Source organism: Sturnira hondurensis, unplaced genomic scaffold (assembly GCF_014824575.4).
Source record: "Sturnira hondurensis isolate 20B ecotype Veracruz unplaced genomic scaffold, ASM1482457v3 Scaffold0022215, whole genome shotgun sequence".
Classification (NCBI taxonomy): domain Eukaryota; kingdom Metazoa; phylum Chordata; class Mammalia; order Chiroptera; family Phyllostomidae; genus Sturnira; species Sturnira hondurensis.
Window position 1 is genome coordinate 11,397,260 of NW_028094846.1, and position 27,522 is coordinate 11,424,781.

General features: G+C 41.7%; 2 protein-coding genes across 7 annotated transcripts in view; both read left to right on the top strand.

Annotated features, from left to right (window-relative positions):
- Positions 1–17,641, top strand: part of NPL (N-acetylneuraminate pyruvate lyase) — a 55,089-nt gene extending 37,448 nt beyond the window's left edge. For all 4 annotated transcript variants that reach the window (XM_037035260.1, XM_037035263.1, XM_037035262.1 and 1 more), the window contains 2 exons: positions 2,142–2,147; positions 17,631–17,641. The gene's annotated coding sequence lies outside the window, so the exon portion shown is untranslated. The remainder of the gene's footprint in view (positions 1–2,141; positions 2,148–17,630) is intronic.
- The window catches only part of DHX9 (DExH-box helicase 9), a 42,955-nt gene continuing 16,444 nt past the window's right edge, over positions 1,012–27,522 (top strand). The window contains exons 1-15 of one of the 3 annotated variants that reach the window (XM_037035257.1): positions 1,012–1,074; positions 4,346–4,478; positions 5,107–5,247; positions 12,385–12,499; positions 13,475–13,587; positions 14,200–14,348; positions 16,503–16,549; positions 18,286–18,422; positions 18,752–18,841; positions 18,935–19,096; positions 19,220–19,297; positions 19,835–20,026; positions 24,374–24,515; positions 24,947–25,029; positions 26,331–26,487. In XM_037035257.1, the coding sequence (XP_036891152.1) occupies positions 4,368–4,478; positions 5,107–5,247; positions 12,385–12,499; positions 13,475–13,587; positions 14,200–14,348; positions 16,503–16,549; positions 18,286–18,422; positions 18,752–18,841; positions 18,935–19,096; positions 19,220–19,297; positions 19,835–20,026; positions 24,374–24,515; positions 24,947–25,029; positions 26,331–26,487 (1,717 nt within the window). In that variant the 5' untranslated portion in view covers positions 1,012–1,074; positions 4,346–4,367. Of the gene's footprint in view, positions 1,163–4,345; positions 4,479–5,106; positions 5,248–12,384; positions 12,500–13,474; positions 13,588–14,199; positions 14,349–15,547; positions 15,678–16,502; positions 16,550–18,285; positions 18,423–18,751; positions 18,842–18,934; positions 19,097–19,219; positions 19,298–19,834; positions 20,027–24,373; positions 24,516–24,946; positions 25,030–26,330; positions 26,488–27,522 lie in introns of those variants that run through there. The other 2 variants (XM_037035256.1, XM_037035259.1) reach the window with 2 other exon arrangements.

Consider the following 27,522-nt stretch of genomic DNA (forward strand, 5'->3'; position numbering starts at 1 on the left):
GGAAGGGAAGGAGAGAGGAAGGAAACATCAATGTATGGTTGCTTCTGGTGCATCCCCTGCAGGGAACTGACCCCTGCCGGAAACTGGCCTGCAACCCAAGCATGTGCCCTGACTGGGAATCGAACTGCGATCGTCTGGTTCGCAGGCCCGTGCTCAATCCACTGAGCTACACCAGCCAGGGCTGTGTTACTCTTAATTGAAGAGAAAAAATACACAGAGGAAATTAAAAAATGAATACATGCTGAACTGCTATTCTGATTGTAAGAGCAACAGAGTTTTAAAGGGAATGATCACTATGAGTTAGAAGAGTTAGGATAAAACTCAATCAAAGAGGTGAAAAATAAGGGTATGATGGGCCCAGATAAATGGATTAGTTTGGATTCTCTGGAACAACCCCATCTTGATATATTTTGCATTGCTGCCTTCACGGGAAAAACTAGAGTTAAAAATATAACAGTGACCACTACAGTAGGTCAGAATACAAAGTATTCCACAGACTCTGAAGACAAAAGGATCTCCAATGTAAGCCAAAACAACCTTGCAGGATATATCCAATCACTAAACTAGTTTCTGCAGAGCGCTTAGCAATGTGTCAGGCACTGCAGTGAGTAGTTTGAGCTAGCCAGGCAGAGTTATTGCCTTCACTGAGCTTATTTCTTTTACACTATCTGAATCTCTACAATTAATAGCACTTACTGAACGCCTATTACCTGCCAAAAACTGAGCTAAGCGCCTCTGATATACCATCTCATTTGATCAAAACAACACTACAGAGTTAGCACCTAAGACTTCCAGTTTTGTCTTGGAAGGCCACCTCATCTACTAGAGGCCCCTACACAAGATCTCGCTGCATTAAAATGGTACAGGACCGCAACTCTCCCAGTAAGGTAAGGCACAGGTGAGCATGGCCTCGCCAAGCCCCGCTGATCTAGACCACAGGAGGCCCCGGCCCCGCCTCTCCCTCTGGGCGCCCTCGGGCCCAAACTCGCTTTCTGCGCATGCGTACGCTCACCGACCCCGCCCCTCGGCCGCCGCCGCAGGAGCCATTTCGCTGTCGCTTCCATGCAGGTTAGGGTACGGTTGCTGTTTGTCTCGGAGAAAGTCACGAGCCGCGGACGGGCCTAAGAGGGTTGTACTCCCGGGTACCAGGCAGCGGAGGCCGGTAGGGGAAAGACGTCCTCTCCACCCAATGTGGCGGCGTGGGGCCCCTCGCCCTGCAGCCGGCCTTTGTTGCGGAGCGCGGGCGGCCGTGGCGGGTGGGGGATGGGACGCGCCGCGGCGCCGGTTACCGGGATTGCGGGCTGCGGGCTGCTCGCCACGCCGGTGCTGTCCCGGGCGCGTGGGGCTTCCAGCCTTTCGTCCGTCTGTTCCCAGTCCTGTTTCTGAAGAAGCCAAACCCCACTTCGTTCTCCGGCCTGCCCGGCGGGGCGTTGTCCCGCTCAGCAAAAGGGGAGCCCGCCAGATGCCACACTCGTTTAGGGTCCCTCCTTCGTTCGTGCCGCAAATTCTGGGCCCTGGACTACAGGTGGTGTGAATGGAGCTGTAAACAAATTAGGCACAGTCCTGCCCCTCACTCACCGAGGTGGCGATCGGGGGCAATAGGAAAACAAACGGCCGCTGGTTTCGATCAAGATGGGACATTGGGGAGTGTGAAGGTGGAGAGCTGCATAAGGCGGACAGGGAAGGCCTTTTGGAGCAGAGAGAGTGGCTCATTAGCCTGCAGACCGAGGACAAACAAGAGGTAGGAAGGAGTAGTTAGCGTTTAAGGACAGAGATTGGAAATGCCACGTGACTGCAGTGTGGTGAGAAGGATTTAAGAGAATGGCCAGAGTGGAAACGGAGTTATTCAGGACGACATTGCAGTCCTGCAGGTGTGCGGTAGTGGTGGGGGAGGAGACGGACAGAAATGTCCAGACCTGTAAAGAATTTTTGTGAGATTATTTGAGCCAAACTGATGACAACGGCCAGGAAGCAACATCTCAAAGGACTGAGAAAATGCTCTGGAGAGTGGCGGTTTTACAGCTTATTTTATACTTTAGAACCAGAGGTGGGGGTGTTGCCTGAATCACTGGTGGAAGATGAAGGGGGGTGGGAGAGAGTGAACTGGGGAAATCTCCGGGCTTGGATAAAAAGTAAAACAGAGAAGCGTATATTTCTTGTACATTGGTGGGTACAGGGTAGTTGATCCTTAACATTCACAGCGTGTGGAGATGGGAAGCGGGGAACAAGGTGACAGTGAGGGGTTCTGCGGTGGGTTGGGCCCCGAGGGGTCAGGAAAAGATCACTCTGGTATTTCAGAAGTTTGTCATCTAGTTGCAAAGATTCAGTAGACTGGCTCACTTAAGGTAAAGTGACCTTTGTCAAGGAAGCCACAGGCCTAAGACCTAACTACCTGCCATGGCTGCATTGAGTTAAGAATTTTTAATAATTTTTACGTTCAGGCCATCCTAGGAGGTCACTTCCTCTCTGAGTCTGTGGGGTCTGCCATGCTGGCCTCCCCTGAGCTTGTCAGCTTCAGTGTGTGGCCACGTTTTCATCCAACAGATAACGTTTGGGAGGCAGAGTTGTTTAGTAGATTAGGAGTCAGACTATCTGCCTTTCCCAGTTAGGGCCTCTGTCTTCTAGGTCAAGTCACTGTCTCAGGTTATTGGCTGGTGAAAAGAGGATGGTGATAATGCTTCTTCTGTACAGTAGTCGTAAGTGTTAAGAACGATAGTTCATGGAGGTGATCTTCCAGGGATACGGTCTGGCAGGAGTAAAGGCTCTGTAAGGATAGCTGGGGAGGATCTCGAGGGAGTCTCGGACTCCCACTTGGTTGACCGTATGGGTAACTTGGTGCATAATGGTGCCATGTAGGGGAATGGGAACCCTGGAATTAGGGGTGGGGAGGAGGAACAAATTTGGGAAGGAAATTTAAAATTCCATTTGAGCTGTCACGTTAGCATTCAGATGAGTACTTGGGTGCTGTAGTTTGATGAACTTTTTTGGTTTTGTAGCTTAGAGATTTTGTAGTTTAGAAAGGACTAAATTTTGAATATATTTTTGGGCATCATTAATATTGAATATTATGGAGTTAGATGAAACTACATACGTAGGGAAGAAGAAAATTGATGGTGTAGTTCTGGCTATTTTATGTTACTCATTAACCCTGAAGGCTTTTTAGTTTTTATTCACTCCACCTTATTCAAAGGTGGAGTGAATAGACATCTTCAGCTTTCCACAGCTTTTCCATTAATAGAATGTCCCCGGGATTCGTTTGTGGGTGCAGAATGAACAAGTTTATATAAACAGGGCCCAGTTTGATGACATTAGATTTGGGTGTTAACAAAATGCACCTAGACATTAACAGAAGACAAAGGTTTGATGTTAGTTATGGGGTTTCTTCTCACAGCAAACTAAATTCGTAGCATTTGGGGTTTTTTAATTTGGCCTCAGATATCTTGCTTGTAATTTAGACCCATATCTTAGGCTCATGAGTCTCTTGGTGTCTTATGAACCGGGGAGTATGTATGGTATGTTCCACTTGGAGAAGACGTAATGTCCCCAGACTGATAAATAACATGGTGTAGAGGAGTGATCTCAGGTAACAGATAACTGTTTTTAGCTCAGGTACTGCATATTTAATGTATTTGGGCTTACAATATACAGCCCACAACTCTGAGGAGGGTCTGCTGGGAGACATCATCAGCATGAGAATAAATATTGGATACATACACAAAATGATACACGACCATTTCTTAGTATAGTAAGTAGTTTGAGTTTGAATATAAGCCCCACAGCAGGTTACTGGGAAAAGTTACTTAAACTTTGTATGTCCTAGTTCTTTCCTCTGTGAAGAGATGATAACACCTACCGTGTAATGTTATCTGCCATCGTCGTGAGGATTGAATGAGTTAGAACACATGAGGTGCCCGTTGTAAAAAGTAGGGCGTAGCATAAGCTCTTTTAAAGAAATGATAAAAGTCCCTTGTTACCCAAAGATAACCGTTCTGGGGGACATTTCTTTTCCAGTCTTCATTTATGCATATAGACTTTTTAATATTATATAGGCCAAATTAGGGGTGGGGAGGAGAAACAAATTTAGGAAGGAAATTTAAAGTTCCAAATACAGAATACAATACAGAAATGTATTCCTCTTTTATTTATAACATATCATAGACTCGATTAAGTCATTAAAATTTCTTCATAGGCAATTTTAATCGAATTGTGATAAAATAGCCTGTATTTAACCTAGATTTTTGGTAAATTTCAGTTTTGATATTTCCAGTGTTTGCTTGGTAATTTCCAGTGTTTGCTCTTATAAATAAATAATGAAGTTTTTGATTTTTTTTTTTTTTTTTTTTAGGTCTGAAGAAGACACCTGAATCATGGGTGATGTTAAAAATTTTCTGTATGCCTGGTGTGGCAAAAGGAAGATGACCCCAACCTACGAAATCAGAGCGGTGGGGAACAAAAACAGGCAGAAGTTCATGTGCGAGGTACTGAAGGACACAGTTTACACGATATGATGTTAAAAGAACAATGTTAAAAGAACATTGTTTGGTATTTGGAAATGTTTATGTGTTGCGTGTTAGATAATGTTCTTTATTATGACTTGCTTGCTATTTTATAGCTTTATAAGTGGTTTTCAAGTAAGCATTACTTTGAAAACAGTCTGTTAGGTAGATTCTTCTACTTAGAACATGTATCTTCCTCTTTGACGGACTAGCAGTACTGAACAGAAAAGTTCGATCACTGTTTGCACTTTCTCTAACTCCTGTAGAAAGTGCAGTAATTCTCGATTGCTTTAGGTCTAAGTGTTTAAAATAAATACAAATAGGGAGCTTGTTCTTAGGTCTTATAAAATAATGTTGCCATTTATTAATGGACCATTATGTTATATGAGTAGAGGATTTCTGAGCCACATAAGTTAATATTCTTGTTTTGAATTAGCTTATTACTAGACAGAATGATTGAAGCTTTTTCATAAGGCAGACAGTCCTTGAATTCCTGTAGGTGTGTTATTTTCACTGCATTTACAGAGTAAGGCATTGTTGAGTTATGATTTTTTTTAAGTCCCAAAATTACCCAGGCCAGTCTCTTAAGTTGTTTTCTTGACTGTTAAAGGTTCGAGTAGAAGGATACAACTACATTGGCATGGGCAATTCCACCAATAAAAAAGATGCGCAGAGCAATGCTGCGAGAGACTTCGTTAACTACTTGGTTCGAATAAATGAAGTCAAGAGTGAAGAAGTCCCAGCTGTTGGGGTAGGTACTTACAGCCAAACACTTGAGCGAGTGTGTCCTGAGGTTTTGCTCACCCAGTATTCATGGAGACTTTGACAATTTTTCATTGTTATTTTCAAATATATTCAAGTGTTCCTCAGTGTGTACCTTGGCGTCGGGTTTCCTCGGAGCACTGGGGTGAGTTCCTGAGGGTTGGATTTCATTCTTACTGTGCGCTGACTTGTGGGTTCAGGAAATTCTTTTACTCTGTATGTCCTGGGGTTTTATGTGTTTCATTCATTTGTTATCTGACTTTTCAGAGCCTGTTGTGTTCTGCGTACTTCCAAAGATAACATGTTAGACAATATAAAAGTCAGTGACATTTTAAGACACAATATTGGGTCCCGTTGACACGTTCTTGTAGAGCAGAGAGAAAGTAGTATTTCCTGCATTGAAACACCACTCCAGGGATTTTGGTACCACGGTTATTTTAATCGTATGTGTGAACATGCAGCAAAGACCCTTTCTAGTACTGTTTTTAAGAAATAAACTTTATTTCTCATTTAATTAAAAAGGAAATTTGAATTTTCACCAAAATAGAAGAATGGTTGACATTAGAAAGGGTTCACATTACAATTTATTTTCACTGAATTTTTGTATTCTGGCTTTTGCCTTTGACTCAGAAGTCAGGAGACTTTCTGGTGCGTGTACCACTAGGTACCTAGAGGATTCTCAATCACATTGGTTTGCCCACTTGTAAAATGAAGGGACTGGGCAAAATGACCCTGACATTGTTTCTGGCCTTGAAAAGAGTGTTGCACCTCTTTCAAATACTTGAAAATATTGGCTGTTGCTCCATGTATTTTCTGTATTTTCCGTAAAATGATAATATTTCATTGTCTTTTTACCTCCATTGTTTTCTAGTGGGAAGTCACCTGTAGTCAGATTACTTTCCTCTCTATGTAGTGTGTTATTTTCTTTGGTCGCTTTCGTTTTTTTCTTTATGTTTGGTTTCCATGGTTTGACTATAATGTGACTAGATACAGTTTTCTTAGTCACATCAGAGTCAAACTATGGGGCGTGCTTGAGATTCGTGGATCTATACATTTGTGTCTTTCACCACTGTTAGGGAGCTGGCTATCATTTCTTCTGCCTCATTTTTTCTCTCCTCTTTCCTGGGACTCCTGTGTTAATGTGTATGTTTAACCCAAATGTCCCTGAGGCTGTCTTTCCCCCCTACTTTCTCTCTGTTTCTCAGATTAGATGATTTCAAATGATTATCTTCAGGTCCCTGATTATTTTCTTTGTCACCTCCATTTTGCTGTTAAGTCCATCCAGTGAATTTTCTTTCAGATACTTTTTCACTTCTAGAATTTTTAGCTTTCCCCTCCTCTGGTGACATTCCTTACCTTTTTCATTCATTAAAAGCATATGTTCATAATATGAGTGAATTTCCTTTGTGTTATTGAGCACAGTTACGGTGGCTGCTTTTAAATCCTTGGCTAGTAATTCTGACATCTGAATCATCTCAGGTTTGGCTTTGTTCATTGCATTTTTTCTCTTATGTCAAGTAACACTGTACTGTATTCTGAGCATTGTGAATAATGTGTTGTGGAGACTCTAGATAATGTTCCTCCAAAGAGTGCTGCTTTTGTTGTGATGCAAGCAGTTGGTTGGACTCAGCCTGCAAACACTGCTCTTGAGTAACAGCTCCAATCTTCAGCATTCTGATCCTTCGCCAGGCAGCTTGGGGTCTGTCCTGTGTATGTGTAGTTGAAGAGCTAGAGCTTTGGGCAGGGTTCGTACACAGAACCTCTTTACTTCCCAGGCTTTCCTCCGCTTACTAGCAGCTTTGGTTTCCCCAAACTCTTAGCCACTTCAGGCCAGAGAGACTAGATGTTCTGTTGGAGTCGTAGCTGCCTCCCATGGTCTCCCCGAGACTAAAAGCCATAATAAACAGGTGTTACACTTTTGCTGTTTCTTGGTTTCTCTCATTTGAAGTCTCCTCTGAAGTCTGGTAGCTTTTTAGTGCCTACATACAGCTGTGGAGGTCCTTGGTAGTTTTTTCCACGGAGTTCCTGGTATCTGCAGGTGGTAGTCTTGTGTAGGAGCTTGCTTGGCCGTGCCAGAAACAAGACTCTATTGTCTTTTCCTTATTAACATGTAACGGGCTCAGATCTTTTCCATTGAATGCTCTGACTGCATTTCCTGTTTTCTTCCTCACCTCCTGTATTCCAGCTACACTGGCCTTCTTACAGTTCCAGCACATTTCTGTGTAAAATACAGAAATCTTTCCATCAGGAAGATTGAAAATAAAGACATGAATAAGCTTTATCAGGCCAATGCAATACAAAAAGGAATGGCAATATTAATATCAGAATAAACATTAGAGAAGAAAGCAGAAAAGACAAACATCAGTTCATAGTGTATCAATGCACCTAACATTAGAAATGCTAATGTACGTTCCTGGAGGAAAGCCCCAGAGGTCTAAATTCGAGATCCATCCAGAAGAACTCACTCACAGGCTTATTCCAATTCATAAGAGCTCTCATAGGAGAAACTTCAGGGAGAAAGCAGCTGCTCCCAGTTGCGGTGGGCCAGGAAGAGTCCACACCCCTCCTTCACCCCTCCTTGGACAGGGTCTCTCTTTTTTAGGATTGACCCACCTGGTGCGTAGTCATGTGGACCATGAGAACAAACAGTGCATCCCCAAGTTATAGGTAACATTCAGCATTTATTGTACTGCGTGCATGCATAACCTCCTCCCTGTGGGCATGACGTTTATCTCTGGGCGGCATGCGGGCTTTCTAGGTAGTCGGCCAAGCCTGAGGCTACAGAGCGGAGCCTGACATTTCTCAGATGCCTTTGCTACTGAAGTCCCATTGCATCTCAGCGAGTTCCCCTACATGTATATATTATTACAATGGCTGGTGACACGGGCTGTGAAATTTACCAAGAGAAGAAAATACAGAGAGTAAAGTTTTATTTTTACTTTCCCAAGAGAGGGAAAGGGCAAGGTGTGGAGAAATGTATCAGCCTTGAGGGGTGGGGAGGGGTTGTAGCTGGGTAGTCATGGCAGGCGGTTGTGAATCAGGAGGCAAGGGCTGATGGAAGAGGCTTCCAGTTGTTTTGCTGTTGTCTTTGGGTTCGAGATCTGGGTGCTCCAGTCCGGTGTGTCCTGTTTGTGTAAGTTTTAAAACACCTGTGCGGGGGATGCTTTTAGTGATCTTCCCAGGCCTGAGAATAGCGGAACAGCTGATTCTGCCTGACGGACCTACGGGAACAGGTAGCTAGCTAGCTCTGGTGAAGGGGGCCTGGAAGGGGCCTTTGTGTCCTTTCATGTGTTGGGAAAACTAAAATGGCACTCTGAGGAGGTAGCAAACAGACCCCCCACACACACAAAAAAAAGTCCTACTAAACAGTTGGAAATGTTAACACTCGGTTCTAAATGAAAACTTAAAATTATAATTATAGACTGTTTAGATAATAGTGTCTGTCAAAATTCTGGAGGTTAGAGGAGGAGTCATTTATTCAAAGGAACATTGAATGCTTTTATTATTGTACAGTACATAGGTTTTAAAATAGTATTAGCTCAGGAAACTAGAACAGCTAAAATTGGAATAAATTAATAAAGATGAAATCAAACTGCTGAATTAAAAAGCAAAAAATAAAAAAAATTAAAATTCTCTTGGTAAAAGATCAATAAAATAGCCCATTCTAGGTCAGATTTTTAAAAATTAAGTAAATACTATTGATTCACAGTCCTTTATAAAAAGTCCACCTGGTTTAAGGATGCAGAGTTTTTCATGTTTTAGAAAAACAATGTGGTGCACAACGCCATGTCTTATATGACATCTCTAGCACGTTTCTTACTATGTCACGTGAGTGAATTTATAAGAGGAAATATCCACTCAGTGGTCAACTTAATAGAGGTCTCAAAAAAAGCATTTCATAAAATTGAGTGCATGCAATAAAGTATGGAGGAGATGCAGTAGAAAACTGCTTCCTTGACATGCTGGAAGGTACCGTGTGAACCGTTGGTAGCAGCGCGACTTCGGGCTCGTGACAGTGTGACAGCCTGTGAGGGAGGCCAGTGCAGAGACAGGGGGTGTCGTGGCAGTGGTTTTCCTTTGCTGACCGATAGGAAACTTGGGCTTGTATTTTATTTCTATTTTATATTCCTAGCAATTTGTTTTTGGGGATATTTTACAAAAATGTTCCCGATTGAAAGGGGAAATACTGAAAGCTGCTTCATCTCAGACAGTTTGAGGTGCACTGCCTGCCGTGGGGGGTTTCTGTCCAGTGGGGACCCAGGTGTCTGTTGTCACCGCCATTGGTGTAATGCCATAAAGAAAAAGAAAAGCGGTATGTAATAGAAAAGAGAGTATAAATACTATAAATAATTTAATTGGAAAAATATGCTATTCACTGTACCAGTAAAAATGAAGAGATCTTAAGAATATGTAGTTTGTAGGGCCTGTAAGAACAACTCAGCACATTTTTATTGAAGGGTAGTGTGAAGAACTCTGGGATTTTACCATACTTGTAAGCTAATAATTTAGCCTGCCACAATTTCATAGGTGCTGGCCAAAGGCAAAAGACTTCTTAACCAGAGGCAGAAGTTGTTATTACAGGCAGCATAGGTTTTCCCTTGTCCCCAAATCTCTTGGGAAACAAATCTGCTTCCTACCCTGGAGGAGGGGATCATTCTATTTTCCAAGATTATTTGCTGTTCAGATGTCAAGGTGTCCATGGAGAATTTCAGCAGATAGAAGACTTGATGAAATATAGAGCCGCACCATGTTTCTGGGTGGTAGGTTGCTTTATTTCGTAACATGTCAGTTGATAATAAGAAAGTTAGTTCTCCCTGAGTAAACTGTGTAAGTTTAACATATTGGATATATTAGGAAAGTTAATTAGGAAAAATAATTATTTAAGAATAGTCAAAAGAATTGGAAAAAGTTAAAGTACCAGCAATTCCACCATGTGAGAGTTAAGATGATTATTTTGAGATTACAGTAACTAAGTTGACGTACTGTCTATAAATGTACATGATATATACATTTATGTATCGATGTGTATCTAATACAATAACTATATAATACCTATTATATATAATATATGATGTATAATAATTATAATGCAGAACAGGTCTGAGGGTAGGAAAGGCCATTTGGGGGCGAATGTAAAAGGCAGAAACTAGACTCGACTACAGAAAGAAGACGAGCAAAATACTGTTTTGGAAAGTAAGCAATGTTCATAAAGTTAAAAAAGGAAAAGGACAAACAAATTTGAGGGGAACTTGTAGGATAAAGAGTGAATATCACTGAAATGTTAAATTCTTTGACATTAATGTTAACGTGAATATCCAGATGGAATGCTGAACAAGGAGAATGTAAATTAAAATAATAGGTCGCTAGAACAAAAACCAAAACTAATATTGGTAAAAGACACAGCATGGATTCTGTAATTCTCAGAGTTGGAGAGGATGTGGGGAAATAGAGTCTCATATGTAGTACTGGGTGAGTGTGGTATTCAGCAACCTTTCTATAGAGCTCTGGTGATTTTTAAAATGTCGATGCCATTTAACGCAGGAATTTTACTTTCATGAATTTTTCCTGAAAGAAATAGACCTAAGTACGAAGAGTTTATGGCAGTGTTTTACGATTTCTTTAAGATTGGCCGCAGTCTGAGTAGCCATCAGCACGGTATTGATCGAGTTGTATGAGTAGTGTGTGTGGCCTGCTGTTGAGTTGCCCTGACTCGTGGCGCCCTGTGAATGAGGGAGGTCCACAGTGTCCTGTCCTTAACAGCCCGTTTAGCTCCAGTAGACGCCTGCCTGTAGCATCTCGTACAGAGGCAGTCCATCTCGTGTCTCGTCTGCCTCTTTCCTCTCTGCCCTCTGCTGTCCCCACCTCCCAGTTGCTGGCTTTTCCAGAGACCCCGCCTTCTCATGGTGTGCCCGAAGTGAGGCAGCTGCAGTTCTGCCAGTTTTGCTCTCAGCAATGTTGGAGGCATAATTTGCTCCAGGCCCCACCTGCTCATCTTTCTGGCAGTCCGGTGTACCCATGGAGCTGTCCTTCCAACACCGTATCTGAAATGAAGCAGGTTTTCCCCTGTCAGCCGTCCTCGCTATCCAACTTTTCACATCCATACACGGTAATTGAGAATACGAGGGTGTGAGCGACCTTGGCCTTGGTCTCTGGTGACGCATCTTTGCTCTTGGTGATCTTTCCTTGTTCTTCTGTTGCCCTTCTGGGTCTCAGCCTTCTCTTGATATCTTGGCTGCACTCTGCATTTGAATTGACGCCTCAACTAAGCTGAGCAGAATCTTTAGCAATAGCAGTGTCTTCATGATCTATGTCAGTGATGTGTGTTTCTTCTGTGGTCATGAGCTTTGACTTTTTGATGTTCAGATGCAGTCCTGCTTTGGCACTTCCACTAGAAGTCATTTCTAATCATTGCTACTTTTGTGTAGTAGCTCCATATACTAGAGTAATAAGCTCTTAAAATTCATATAGATCACTGTTTAAAGAAGTGGACAATTTATGTAAAATATTTTTGCCTTTGTCTTGAAACTTGCTGTTTCTTCTCTGGAAACTTCTTCCCCCAGATCCTTTTTTGGCTGCCTCTTCACTTGGTTCGTATATCATTTCAGAAGTCACCAATGAGTGCAGCTTTCGCTCCTCACATTATTTAAATAGTCGTCTCTCATGGTCCCCATTTTTCTTTTCTGTTTTATCTTTCTCTGTAGTATTGTATCATGCTTGACACACTGTTCTTACTATTGTCTAGCTCTGTAAGTCTCGGTGTACACAATTAGAACATAGCTCTGCGTGTAGTTCTGTAAGTACAGAACTTGTGTGTCTGCGTTGTTTTATCCTTGGTACCTGGAACAGTGTGTACCATGCAGAGGGCTCCTAATGGATACTTCTTGAATATTGAATGTATTTATAAAGATAGTGAGTGGAGAAAGTAAAGTAACTACATAGCATAAACTGATCCCGCTTTTTGTAGGAGAATTATATTTGTACATACCCTATATGTATATATAAAATTTCCAAGTGGAGAATTATGAGTAATTTTTACTACTTCCCCTTTTCTGCCTAAAGTGAGACCATAATAGTTTACAGTCCCTGAAAACAGTTGCCAGTACTGCATCGACTTTTTCGCTTGCAGGTGGCACCCCCTCTGCCCCCACTTACCGACACACCGGATACTGCAGCGAACACTGACGGAGGTTTGCCAACCACCATGGGAGGACCTCTTCCTCCACACCTGGCTCTCCAGGCAGGTAAGGGACTTGAATGTGTGCACATGGCTGAGAGTAAGTTATATACGATCTTGGTGGTCATCTCTTTTTCACGTGGATAAAAAGGAATAACTGTAGTTAGCTCTTAATGTTGAGAGAGATCCCAAAGGCTTCATAAGTGCAAATACTGCCAGCTCATTTAATTTCTCTTACAAGGTGTGATACAGCTTCATTCCTTGCTGTAATTAGCATCTAATTTCTGATTTCTGGATAGATTTTGCACCAGCTAGAACATTTGATTAAAGGACCTTATTTCGTGCCCGTTCTTGTTTCTAACGCTTATAAATATCAGTATATTATAGACTTGTTTGTTTACCTGTGGATCCAAGCCATTGTTGGGTTCTATAAACTACCCAAACTTGTATTGCCATGTTCACTGTAGGGTAGATGGACTAGGGATCCAGTATTTATGAAATGAGAATAATAGTGGTATTTACTTCTTAAGATTGTTGTGAGGAGAAAAATTTTTAAAAGCATGTAATAAACTCAGAGTTAATGATCAGTCAGAATTAACTCTGGTTACTCTGCTTTTTCATCAGGATCCATGACTTTCTTACACCTTTTCAACTTCTCACTTTCATTACCAGCACTAGCAGATAGCTTCCTTCCAGGGTCATATTTAGCAAAGAAACAGTTTTATTATTTACTCTGTTTTTTGTATATAACAACGTGACAAGCAAAGCGATCTAGAGAATGTATGCTAGATCACCAGTCACTTCTGGTCCTCACTGGTGTCTTCCCACTGCACACCTGCCTTGGCAGCGGCAGTTGAGCCCCGTGCTTCAGTAATGCCACACTTTTCAAGTGAGTCGTGGAGATTTTGGGCCCATTTCCAAATGATTGAAACCTAGGATTTCTAATTATGGAGTGCCGAAATGTGAATTGTGAATATTCTTTAAATATTTAGGATCTTCCTGCAGTTTAATTCATCAAGAGAACATTTTCTTTCCTTAATAGAAAATAATTCTGGAGTGGGGGCCTCTGGCTATGGTGCTCCTGGGCCCACCTGGGATCGAGGAGCCAACTTGAAGGATTATTATATTAAAAAGGAAGAACAGGAAGTGCAAGCGGTAAGGCTGTCATCCGGCGTTACGTCTCCAGGAGTGGGGTCTAGGACTTCTTAGTTCCCGGCAGGGTTCGAGGTACCCACAGTGTACAATTAGGTGGTTCTTTACCGTGGTGATTTGAGACAGCTTGGTCACACGTGACACCATAAATCTAAGCTACCCATTAAATTGGTCCCTAGAATTGCCTGTGAAATAAAAGCATTTTTTCTTAGTTGTAATAAAAGTTCTCATCTGCTTTGTAGGGATTACACATACCTCAGTAAACCTCATTTTATGAGCCCATATTGTGAAAATGCCTTAATAAAACAGCTTATTTACCTACTTATTTTATTGAAAGTGGTAAACCAGCCCATAAAAAAGTTGTCAAAGTTTTCTTAGGAACAATGTAAATACAACGCATTAATGGATAGGTGATGTGTTTTTAAGCTAATAGATCATCATATGCAAAATTCTGGCTCCGTTTTGACTAGAAATAAAAACTGTTGAAAGTATCCTTTTAAAAAGAAGCTTTTGCATTATAAAGGATGATACAAAGACGTTGTTACACATTTCTGTGCCTCAAATATTCATAACTAAAACTAGCACAGCCAAATTTAATTTTCATTGATTCAACAGACTCTTGAATCAGAAGAAGTGGATTTAAATGCAGGGCTTCATGGAAACTGGACCTTGGAAAATGCTAAGGCTCGGCTGAACCAATATTTCCAAAAAGAGAAGATCCAAGGAGAATATAAGTACACTCAAGTGGGCCCCGATCACAACAGGTTTGCTTGTTTCACTCTTTCCCTTCCATAGGAAGTTATGGTGGTTTGGGATCTTTGTTGTTCTGTATTTGGACAGCTGTGTAAAAAAATTCTGCAAGACTCTGTTGCCTGTATTGCTAGATTTTTTAAGGTTCTCTTTGAATCTGACAAGCAAAAATGATAGCCAAAGGTGGTGGTATTGGCCAGAGGTGGTGAGTTTATTCACTGTGGTGTTGTCAGGGGCAGTTGTAATTATTTCTTTAATGGGTCAAGTTAGACACTTAAGTTTTAGAGTGTCAGGGGTAGATTGCATTGCACTTGATCCAAATGTTCCTTCAGCTTTGAAGCTTGCCAGCCCTTAAGAGTTCTGTTGGAAGTTTTAAGGGCTTCGTATAAAGCTGAACAGCCTCAGTGTTTGTATGTGATTAGCCTACTTCTAGGTCGTTCAACTTATGAAACTAAACGTAGAGGGAGGTTGTGGTGACAGTGACAGTATGTTTCTCAGCCTGCTTGCTGTTCTTCCTGAGAGCATTCCAGGGTGTAGTGATTATTACTCCCAGGAAGGCTCATGGATTAGACTCTTGGGGGGCACAGTTCTTCTCTTTCATGAAATAAATTATGCAAAATAAATTAAAAGTATTTTTCTTAAAACCAAAGCATTCTTTCTCCCTTGGATGCATCTGGCAACCCTAAATTATTACTAAAATAACACTTTGATGCTGTGGTCAAAGTGATGTTTAATGAGCACTGTTACCCCGCATCCCACTGTTTTGTTCAATCCTGAATTCTCAGATACTCAATTCTAATGTCAAACTTGAAAACCCTCAGGGGTTGTAAAGGAAAGATGCATTTGTTACTGGTTTTTCTTTAATATTTTGTCCTTATGAACTGATTGGGCTTAGCAGCACATGGGGACTTTGCAAATAGTTAAGACGACGTAAGTGTGCCTGCTGCTGCTTGCAGTGAACATTTTACGATGTCACTGTCTTATCATTGACTTCGATCCAAGGAATTGAAGAATTCAGGATATGAAGAGGAGGGAGGCAGAGACAGTTGGGGGAGCCGGGACAGCATTGCTCCTTATATGCCCTTTAAAGGCATAACAGACAGCAACACCAGAGGTCTGTGTTCATACACACATGTGCTGCTGCTTAGGCTGAACTAAGCAATCACATGGGAAACCATTGTAAACTGATTTCTGGTGTCGCTGTTCCCCCTAGGTGGAGGAGAATGAGATTGACTTTAAGCCTGGCTGAGAAACATACTGGCATCGGTGTCATTAATGAAAGGGTGGATGTTGTTCCCCTGAAAGTCAGTGGCCTTTGACCCCTGAAGCAACTGTGCCTGAAGGTCAGTTCACAAGACGTATAGGAAGGAGTCTAACACTAATTTTTTTTTTAACCCTCACTTAACCTTTTATTCGCAGCACAATGTCAGGGTTAGAATGTACCTGAGCAGTGGAAGGATCAGAAAGCATAGTTTTCGAAGGGCAGTTTTTCCCTTGCTTAAAACCTAAGCCATTACCTAGAATCTGCTAGCAAGTTTAGCTATAATTTTCAGAGATACTTTGTTCTCCATGACTTGATTTGGGTAAATGTAATACAAATAAGCTAAATTTTTTGTTATCAAGGGCTGCTTCCAACGTCGGGCAGATACCAGACCCCTGCCTCGATCCACTGGTGGAAGCAATGTTCGCGTGTCCTTGCGTTGGGTGCCTGCGTGCGTGTGTTAGCTCAGGGTGACAGACTGCAGTCATTAGTGGAGGGCCCGTGCAAAGGGACCTTAAAGGAATCACAACTATAATTTATAGAGCTTGGTCCTGTTTTATTTCTTGGCTCCAAACTAAGTGGAAAATTCCTTCTCATTGAATGTATTCTAGCTCCTCAGAGTCCAACCTTTGGAATAAGAGTAAGTAAATACAGAATCTAAAACCCTAACATTTTCTTTCCATGAAAAATTGGCTCATCATCTTTGATTATAGCAGTCTTGTGGCATGTACGTTATTTGAAGTTTACGTACTTCATTTGTTCTAGGATTGAACAGAAGCAAATGTTTTACAGTGTTTTTTTTGCTGTGATTTGCTTAAGCGGTTGGAAAAAGCCTGCCTGATTTGGGAGTCTGGATTTAGTAATTTCTAACTGAAATTCCTAACCTTGTTTGTATATGTTGTTACAGGAGTTTTATTGCAGAAATGACCATTTATATCAAGCAGCTGGGCAGAAGTAAGTGTTGCTGATACGCTGAGTCTTGTATATGATATAAGGTAGTATCTAGGGTAATTTAGAATATTAGTCATTATAAGAATTAGAGGGCCCAGTTTTCCAATTTGCAGGTGGAAAGAAAATGATCAGGCTGGTGATATATTTCAAAGGGAAAAGATGGTAAGTTACCTAGGAGTCTACCAGTGTCAAAGAACTTTAAAACATTTTTCTCTTTGTACACACAAGCATTCTTGCAGTTTGTTTAGGTAAAACTAGCTAGGTGAGATTTAGAAAAGGAGTAAACCAGATGAGAGGGTTAGGAGGCAGATATGTAGCATTTACTAGTCATGGAGTCAAGAAGGAAAGGTGAGAGTTACCTGGAGAAACGAAGACTAGATTGGGGTTATTCGTAAAGGAAGTAAAAAGGCAAACATACGGTGCGTGCGTTCTTTTGTACAGGGACAGTGAGTTGAAACAGGCAGTGTGTGGTGCTTCGAGGATAGGAACTAGCCCTGGGTGCCTTGTTTGGTTACTGAGAGATTTTGTGATTTTGAGTATCACACCTTACATCGCTGGAATTCAATTTAAATTATCTGTGAATTGAGAGAAATGGCCTAAGATTCTTTCCAGCTTAAGAATTCTGCAACTGACATTCATGTTTCCAGTTTCATATATGAAGGACTCTCCTGATAGAATAAAACCTTTAAATAAATCATCAAGAGATGGTGTTGCCATTTTTATCTTAGACTTTAAAAATAAGTTATTCGAGTGGATGGGATGTTAAGGGAAAAGGACAAAGGCAGTCTGATGTCTGTGAGCCCATCGATCTGACCATCAGAACAAATTCAACTAAACTGGCTAATTAGGCAGAAGGGACCTGTTCCCCTTCTTGCTTTGCCATCGCTCCTAAAGCTGAATGATACAGGAGAGGAAACTTCTGTTAGCGTTTCCTTTAAGATTATGAGTAACCACTGGCTTCAGTCAGGTTACTTCTGTCAGGACCAGCACACTGGAGACCCCGGGCAGAGACAGCCGTGGCCTGGTTTTCCCAAGTCGCGTTGGGCCACAGTTCTACTCGTTTGTTTGCATCAGGGGTAGCGAGCTTCTGTAAAGGGCCAGGTTGTAAGTAGTTTAAGCTTTCCAGGCTACGTATATCACATGCTTTGTCATATTTGTACAATTCTGAAAACAAAAATAATTCCTAGTGCCTGGGAACTGTAGTTTGTCACACCCTAGTTGAATATTGTATATGGATGGATTTGTGCTTTAAAGGCAGGGTTGAGTGGTTGTGACGGAGACCATGTGGCCTGCCCAACCTAGAGTATTACCCGGCTCTTTACAGAAGGAGATTGTAAACCCCTGGTGTCCTTTTTTATTTTTATTTTTTGCTTTTGGCTCTTTGCTTTTACAAAGTTAAACTGTGATTTCTTCCCCCCTTTTAACATCATGATATTGATATTAATATCATTAATCAAGATATTAATAATGATAACTTTTATTGAAATAGGTTATTTGCTTTTATAGTGATTATTTGTATGTGTCTTAGTATCAGCCAGTAATCAAGATGGTTGGTTACTTAATTGATGTTATGGAAATTGCTTTTGGTTAGCAGTTAGAATGAAAGTTAGAACCCATTATGTATTCTGTATTGTAGGGCAGCTTTTGTACTTAAGCCCCTACTTGCTTATGAGATGAAATATTTGTTTACTTAGAGGAGTTATTCTTCTGTCTTGGGTAATCTTGACCTTAAATTACAGGGATTTTTGCACGGGAACACGGATCAAATAAGAAACTGGCAGCGCAGTCCTGTGCCCTCTCACTTGTCAGACAGCTCTACCACCTTGGAGTGATCGAAGCATCCACCGGACTGACGAAGAAGAAGGAAGGAGAGACGGTGAGTCTTTAGACATGGTAGCTCAGAGAGACACTGTAATACTCAGTCTTACCTGTTGGGTAGGATTTGGCTAAAGAAGTTTGTTTAGTAGTGGTAGGAGTCTTACCTTAAGAGATGGGAGTGGTCTAGTCGTCTGTGCCTGGCGGGTGGCTGTGTTCACAGTGGGCAGTAATCATTAAAGTAATTCTTACACGGAAACAAACTGACTCGTTGTTGGCTCCAGGACTATTATAGACCCGGTGGCACCGCAGACTCTCAGCCCTGTTCTAGTAGATTTCAGTAGTGCGCGGACGTGTGGCGTGGCTTTCATGGTCACTCTTTTTCTGTAGGTGGAGCCCTACAAAGTTAACATCTCACAAGATCTAGAGCATCAGCTGCAGAACATCGTTCAAGAGCTCAATCTTGAGATCTTACCCGCAGTAAGCATGCAGTTATTTAGTTCACCTTTGTGGAGAAGTTCTCAGTCAGACAAGCAGCTGGTGTTGGTTTTTTGTTTTCTTCTTTTTTAATAGCCTGATGATCCTTCCGTGCCCGTCTTACTCAGTGTCCGCAAATTGGCCCACTTCGAGCCATCTCAGAGGCAGAACCAAATGGGTGTGGTTCCTTGGTCACCTCCGCAGTCCAACTGGAACCCTTGGACTAGCAGCAACATTGACGAGGGGCCCCTGGCTTACGTGAGTGCACTGTCGTTCCTAAGACTAGACTCTTGCATTTTACTTTTGGGTCTATTTTGTTAGGGATTCGGGTTGAAGATGAGTTACATGCTTCTGTTTGACTGTCGCCTTCCCGTTTTACAGGCTACTCCAGAACAAATAAGCATGGACCTCAAGAACGAATTGATGTACCAGTTGGACCAGGATCATGATCTGCAGGCTGTAAGTCTATGCAGTGTAGTAGGCAAACGGTGCTCAGAGCATCAGAACTTTGTGGGTGTGGGCAGATGGGCAGTGAAGAATACATTTGCCCTTTCTGGGAAAGCAGACAAAGGTAGTTACTACACGGCTCATCTGGGTTACCACCACCGGAGGGTAGCAGTTGGGAGTGAAGGGCGTGGGATTGTTAGTTAATGTAAGTGGAGGGATTTGGGGTGATGACTCTATCTGATGTTTTTCCGTGTTTTTCAAATAAAACAGCATTAAAATGTTAGAAGAAGGGGAATGTGTATGGAATGTTCAGGGAGAAAGCAGGAAAATAAGGATGTGGACAGGGCCATTAGGTGGATTCTTCAGGAATTCAGTGAGAAGGGACCGTTCTGTTAGAAAATATACACCCTCATTTGTGAAAAAGTGTATTTTGAATATTAATCCAGAAGAAAGGAGTTTTATAGAGATAGCAGTTTTATTTAGGCAATAGGACATTTGCTCCTAATGTGTATGTTGGTAGAAATTTGAGGTGTAATTTTTCTGACACAGATCTTGCAGGAGAGAGAGTTACTTCCTGTGAAGAAATTTGAGAGTGAAATCCTGGAAGCAATTAGTCAAAATTCAGTTGTCATTATCCGAGGAGCTACCGGATGTGGTAAAACCACACAGGTCCCCCAGTTTATTCTCGACGACTATATCCAGAATGACCGAGCGGCCGAGTGTAACATTGTAGTGACCCAGGTAAGTCGTGAGCCCGCTAACCGTGTGTCTCATGTGGCTGGTTTGAAGGTGGAAATACCTAGAGGCCAGACTCTTCCTAATTTTTTGATCAACTCCCCTTTGTAGCCGCCTAAGGTTCTGAAAGTGGTAGAGCATCGGGCCTTTTAAAATTAAACAAAATGTAGAAAGAACTGAAGTCCTCTCGTGTGTCCTTCAGTGATTAACTATACTGAGCCATGTAGGAGATTTCTTTGTCTGGGCTGAAGGGTGTCTTCAGGCCCAGAATCAAACAAGAGAATAATTTCTCAAGTTCATATCCGAGTCTTGGTCCTTTCTATCTTATCACTTAGTAGATTTCAGTGGAAACAGATAATGGTTGACCTTTACTGAGTGCTTCCTGTAGCGTTTCTGTCATTTCAGGACCTAGCTGTCCCTCCTGTAAAATAAACCCAGAGTGGAGCCAGACATGTTTTGTGATATCTGGTGCCTTAGAAATCACTGTATTGCTGCTCCGTTCTGTGATCGTGTATTTAAATACCCAGATAGGCAACAGAGGTAGAGTTCTGGGGCCTGCACCCCTTCAGTTAGACAACTCTCTGATAAGAGAAGTTGTTGCAGTTCTGGACAGATGTCAAGAGGGGTCGCCAAAGAGGTGGGCCCTGGACTACTGCAAAAGGACAGTTTGAGACAGGCGTTCAGTCGCCTGTGCTGTGGAGAGCTGCCCGGTGTCTGACACGCAGGGCACTCACTGCATCCTCAGTAGACACCAGCTGTTCCAGTTAAAGTGCGCACAGATGAACTGTGTAGGAGAGGTACTGAGACACTGAGGCCGGGCTCCTGGCACGAGGAGTGAGATTCTGCAGAGAGAGTGCATCAGCGGGTCTGTGCGATGAAAATGTACAGGAAAGCTCATGTCCTGGAGGGTGATTGAAGTATTCTGTTGGAGCGACTTCACATTATTTCTTGCTTTCATCACCAGTACTTTCTAATTAGTTTTACTTAAATCAGTTATTGTTATTTTTACTACTATATTGTCCAAATACAACATAAAACTGCAACAGTAAGAGGCGGTATGATTGGAGGAAAATTTATATTACATCTAAAGTCATTTGGATGAATTTAGAAAAATAATTTAACTTCTATCAGAATGAAAAAAAAATGTGTTCTGAAGCACAAATAAAATAGTATGTGCAACCATGGTATTTACTGTTGCATTACACAGCTGTTAATTGTGACAATTCTAGAGGTCTCCATAGGCTTGGCTCTTCATGTTTCTTTGTAGAATATAGAGTATTTCTATATACTGTATAACAGTTAAGAGAGGAATAGGTAAGCCCGACGTGGAAAGGTAGTGTTGCAGATGTAGATGATGTTTTTCTGGTGAGCCTTGCCTTAGGTTTGTTCACTGTGGGGTGGTGTGTCGAAGACTGGTTGGTATCCCCGAAGGTCAAGGGAAAAGGTAACTAACGTATTCAGGGAATGCGCAGACAACCCGAGCTGCCGTGGGCTGCACAGTCAGGGAAGGGATGCAACGTTCACTTGTAGCCATTCACATTAAGCAGTAGGCTACTCAAAATGCTTCTCTTGTGAATATTTGCAGTGAGAATTAGAAGATTATTTTTAGTTGCCTNCAGATGTAGATGATGTTTTTCTGGTGAGCCTTGCCTTAGGTCTGTTCACTGTGGGGTGGTGTGTCGAAGACTGGTTGGTATCCCCGAAGGTCAAGGGAAAGGGTAACTAACGTATTCAGGGAATGCGCAGACAACCCGAGCTGCCGTGGGCTGCACAGTCAGGGAAGGGATGCAACGTTCACTTGTAGCCATTCACATTAAGCAGTAGGCTACTCAAAATGCTTCTCTTGTGAATATTTGCAGTGAGAATTAGAAGATTATTTTTAGTTGCCTTTTTCTGTGAAAGGAATACATAGTCATTGGAAAAAAATTAGAAGTAGAGTAAATTTTAAAGAAAGCAGAGTCCACTTGAGATCCTCCCATCCAGAAGTAATCATTTTTCCTGTGTGTCCTCACCCTTTGAGACTGCAGTGTATACACACCGTGTCTCCATCTTCCCCTGCCCCCTGTGCGTAACGACATAGTGCGGTATTGGAGGAGCCACGTAATTTTTAGTGATTCATAATCTATTTTATGCATATGCCCTTATTTTATTCTTAAGTGGTGGGGGTTTTGTAAGGTTGTTTTTAATATTTTGGTATTGCTTATGCTGGGGTGAATACTTGTATGTGCATCTTTATACGTTCATTTCATTGTTTCATTAGAGTAAATTCCTAGACGTTGAGTTGTATCAAATGGTTCGCATGCTTTAATTTCATGTGCTTTGCCATACTCCCCTCAGGAAAAATCACAGATTTCTGCTTGACTCAATTATGAATGAAAAAAAGCACTTCTCTCTTTGGTGTGCATTTAAAAATTTTTTTTGTTTTAAAGTCAGGGCTGTGGAAACTAGAAGTTGCTAAGTCAGAGAAGAATACAAAATATGGGTAGGACATGGCAGGGTCATTGTTTCTTTGCTGTTTGAATAGTCACCTTGATGTTGGTGTTTTCTGTCCATACTCAAGGGGATTTAACTGATGTGGCTTCTGAAGATGGGTGTTTAAAAAGCACCTCTAATGTTCATTTGTAACACCCTCTGTCATGGGTGGCCTTTCTTGAGTCTTTTAAGGTAGTTGTGCTTGGGGGCACAGTAGAGTTAAGAACTGAAATAGATACTACTTGTGGACTGTGCCATCTCTTGCCGTATTTTCATTTAGGAGGCTGGACTCTACCCCAAGGTACCCAATAGTATCAAATATTTTACCGCGTTTTAAGTTCTAGAGGCCAGCTATTTAGTGGAAATGTTGAATACTGTGGGAAAAACAGAAGTAGAGGAAGAAGATAATAGTATCAAGCGTTTATGCCTGTTACTCATAGGATGCAGAGAACTTCTTGAAAGGGCTCAGAATACTTTGGAGTGTGTAACTTTCAGTGGGATGTCATTCACGTTTCCTGACGTGAGTATAGAGCAGAACTCTTCTTGGTGGACGAATACAGAGCTCAGTTTTTCATGTAATGCTTTTATTCAGGGTCAGGGGGGTGCAGTAGTGGTCAGGAAAAGCTTGCGTAGTTTAGCAAGTCAAGGCACCTACACCAGACAGAGTGTTGCTTAGAATATAAGCTCTGGAAAATGCAGCACTTGGTACAAAAAGGCATCTTTTAATCCTATATCTTTGGCTAGGATAGACGTGAACCGAGTGATTGTACACTTAAACCTGCATTTGTTACTAGCCCCATGCCCTGATGGATTCTTGTATTAGGAATATAGAAAATAATCATTATGTTTTGTAATTAATTCAAAGTTCTAGTAAAGTTACAGTGTTTTTTTTTTTTTTTTAAGATTCTGTCAGCCTCTAGTTTTCTAACTAGTCATGTCATAATCTGGGATATCTTCGTATAGGTACTTAACTAGATACAAAACTCAGAAAAAGTTTTCTTAAGGAACTAAACTATAAGCTGCCATCAGGAACTCTGACAAAATCAGAGTCAGAGAGGCTTAGAAGCATTCAGTCTTTACAATCTTCCTGTACCTCCATATCCTTAGGGCATAGTACCCAGCAAATGGATACTGCTTTGCACACTTGGAAGTTATGGAACACTTCAGACAAGTTTTCGGAAGAATCAGGGCCCAACACTTAAAACATTAACCCGTAGCAGTCCCCTTAGGATCCAGCGTATGTATTGCTGGGAATAGTCATGTACGTAATGTTTTCTCCGCTATGGGAGCTCATCACAACGGGAGTCATTTCAGTGCCCTGTCTGGCACCTGGTGTGGCAGCTCATGCAAACACGCAGCGAGTTTGCCTCCTTTGTGTTAATATGTGAGTGAAAGGTGCCACGGCGGGCACGGCAAGGAGATCGTCCCCACCCTCTTACCCCCCGTCTTAGTTCAATTGCTTTAAATGTGTCTGCGCTGTGGTGGGCAGTTACAAGATTTTCCAGTCCCCCCTTTCCTACTGGAAAATCACTCTGAGTATCATTAATAGTTCAGGCCAATGGGGAAGAAGTTTTTTTTAATAAAAATCTTGGGATCACTTTATATGCAAAATGAAAAACAGCATTTTTAAAGGTCTGCCATAGATTTATGTGTTTTTTTTTTCTTTTTTTTTTTTTTTTGTCCTGAAATTTAAAAAAAAACTTTGGAGCTTCCTCAAGATATCGTCACTGTTACTGTTGATTACTGAGCTTGCGGTGGGACATACTTACTCTGATAAATAAGTAACCCTCTAAACAAATGTAATTTTGTGGCTTTTAAATCACTTCTTTCTTCTGTTGGTTTTGTTTGTTTTGTTTTTGTTTTTGTTTTTTTGGGTCTCAGCCCAGGAGAATCAGTGCCGTTTCTGTGGCGGAGCGAGTTGCCTACGAGAGAGGAGAGGAGCCTGGCAAAAGCTGCGGCTACAGTGTGCGGTTTGAGTCCATACTTCCCCGCCCTCACGCCAGCATAATGTTTTGTACTGTAGGTCAGTGATGTGTTTTATTGTGGTCTTTCGTTTGGGGGTTATATTGTGCTATTTTTGATGAAAACTCGGTAATCTCACAGGATGGCTGGAAATAGTAACTCAAGGAGCCGGTCTTAGAATTCTTGTTTACATAGGACTCTGGGAGCGTGATGCATTTGCTGGGCACTGCAGCTTAGGAAAAGTGAGGTTTAGAGTTCTATCTCTAAATTCTCCTTTCATCAGATACATATATTTCAGAGTGCACCATTACCTGTTAAATAATTTTAAGTGTGCAGATGATTGTTTCTTTCTTACAGTGCTGTTGAGGTTATATTAGTTGATTATTATATAAGCAGAGTTGATTTTCTAGAAATTTGTTTCTCTCCACTTTTCTCCCTGCTTAATCAGCATAGAAACTCATCTTCAGCCGTGGCTCTGGTTTTCTTTCCCAGGTGTGCTCCTGAGAAAGCTAGAGGCAGGCATTCGCGGGATCAGTCACGTGATTGTGGATGAGATACACGAGAGAGATATCAATGTAAGTAACTGAGCCTCTGGGGAGGGCCCAGCACTGATGTTCTGAATAAAAATAAGTCCAAATGGAATGTCTGCTTTCATTTTCTTTCTGCACTGCTTACATCTTCTTTCAAAACCATGAACTTGGACATCTTTTTTAGTGAGGCCATTAAACCCTTTTTTCTTTGTTAAACTCAACGCATCCTGAAAGTAAAGACCTCTTATTGTAAAGTGTAATCTCAGTGAACAGTAAGAGCTAGCATGCGCACTTACCCGTAGCAACGTGGTGTGTACAGCAGGAGACATGAACACGAATGTTCCCAAGAGCAGGTGTTCACAACAGCAGAATCCTGGAAACAGCCTAGAAACCTGCAGTGGGTATCACCACATACCTGCTGGTGAATCAGTTGGTGTAGTCACACATTGGGGTATTGCACAGTCGTTAGAATAGCTAGCAACGTGGCTGAATCTTAGCAGTGCTTATAGTATATGAGAGGGGGAATTCCCAAAGATTATATAAAATATTTAATAAAGCTAAGGAAAAGGAAACTTAAAAACATAAGCATCCGTATAGATGAGAGGAAAGCTGCATACACTAAAGGAATGAAGGTGTAGCTACATACACTAAACAGGTGTAGCGTGGTGGGTTTCTGCAGTTGGGCAGAAGGGATGGGCTAGGGAACCTCACAGCTAGAGAAAAGTGGTATCAGAGTTCTGGCTTTCGTGGGTTTTTGTGGGTCTTTTCATGGATACTTTACATTATTAAATAATAAATGTCTTGGCCAACATGGTGTTTGAATGAACCAGCTAGGACCTTTTCGTCAGTTTTAATATTTGCTTTATATGTGATTAGTTAACTGATTTTTGGCTCATCATTGGTTTCCCTATTTTTCTAGTTGAAGTTTGTGCCTACAAATGTAAATTTTACTGAAAACTTTGAGATAAAGTCTTTGCTGTCGTTTATATCTTTTCCTCTTCCCTATCCAAATAGCACTCCTCTTTAATTCTCACAGCTGTTAGCCTAGGACTGTTATTTAAAATGCTGTTACTGCATTCCACGGTAACCCTTTATATGAGACTTCTAAAAGTCACATAAATCTTTTGGGTGCATCTTACTAGCAAGGACTTTCTAATGCAACATGAAGGGCTCATGAACTTTCATTGTGGGCTCATTATTGTCACAGAAGAGAATGGGTTTTAGTAAAAACATGCAGTAAGTTAGCATTACAGAAAACTTCTTAAAAAACTGACTATAATGTCTATCTTTGAGTGGATAGTGCAAAACAAAAAAATGCAAATTTTTTTTTGTTTGTGTTTGAACAGACAGACTTCCTTCTGGTAGTGCTGCGTGACGTGGTTCAGGCTTACCCTGAGGTTCGCATTGTTCTCATGTCAGCTACCATTGATACCACCATGTTCTGTGACTATTTCTTCAGTTGCCCCATCATTGAAGTTTATGGGAGGACTTTCCCGGTTCAAGGTAAATCATTTGGGGGTGGGCTGGGAGGGCGAGGATCTCCTGCGCTCCTGAGGAGCATAACTCATTAGTTTCTTAATTCTGGAGATGAAGAAAATGTCCTTTGTGGGTTAAAGGGCATTAAAATACAGGCCACGTTTGTATCTGTGTATCACAGCATTGTTGCGGTAAAGCAGGAGTGGGGGCAGTGTGAGGGGAGAACAGGTTTCATCCGCTGCGTGCAGAGTTTGCGTAGCTAGTAAATGCCCTACCCTGTATAGCCAAACTTTTCAAATTATTACGGTCAAGGGTAAATCAATATGATCTATAGGTGGTTGTGGTAAATTCTGTTAAAAGTTGACGTGGCCAGGGTCAAATTAAGAGAATTTTTTTTTTTTTTAAGATTTTTATTTATTTTTAGGGGGGAAGGAGAGAGGGAGAGAAACATCAATGTATGGTTGCCTTTTGTGCATCCCCTGCTGGTACTTAGCCTGCAAGGAACCGGTTTGCAACCCAGGCATGTGCCCTGACTGGGAATCGAACCGCGATCGTCTGGTTCGCAGGCCCGCGCTCAATCCACTGAGCTACGCCAGCCAGGGCAAGAGAATTTTTCTTAGAGCCGGAGCAGGCAGACTTGAAATGAGTAAGGTATTTCAAGGTTAAGTATTTCAGTAGTTAAGATTCTGATGGTTATAATTAAATCTTTACTTTTAAAAGATTTTCGTCACCACTGTTTTCTAGTAGCTCGGGTTAAAGCAGTGAATTACGACACGGTCTAATTGAGGGCATGTAAATAAGCTACAAGGTATGCAGTTTGAAATGATGAGTGAATATTTCAGGGTGCTAGTTTTTGAAAAGTACGGGTAGCTCTGAAACAACCAGTGTAGGAACTTTCAGTCAAGATGGAGGTGTAGGTAAATTCCTCACACAACCACATCAGAATTACAGCTAAACTCCAGAATAGCCGTCACTCAGAACCATCAGAAATGGAGGTGAGTGGAAGTCTGAGAGCTGCAGAATGAGATAAACCACACCCATCCAGACTGGTAGGGGGCGGGG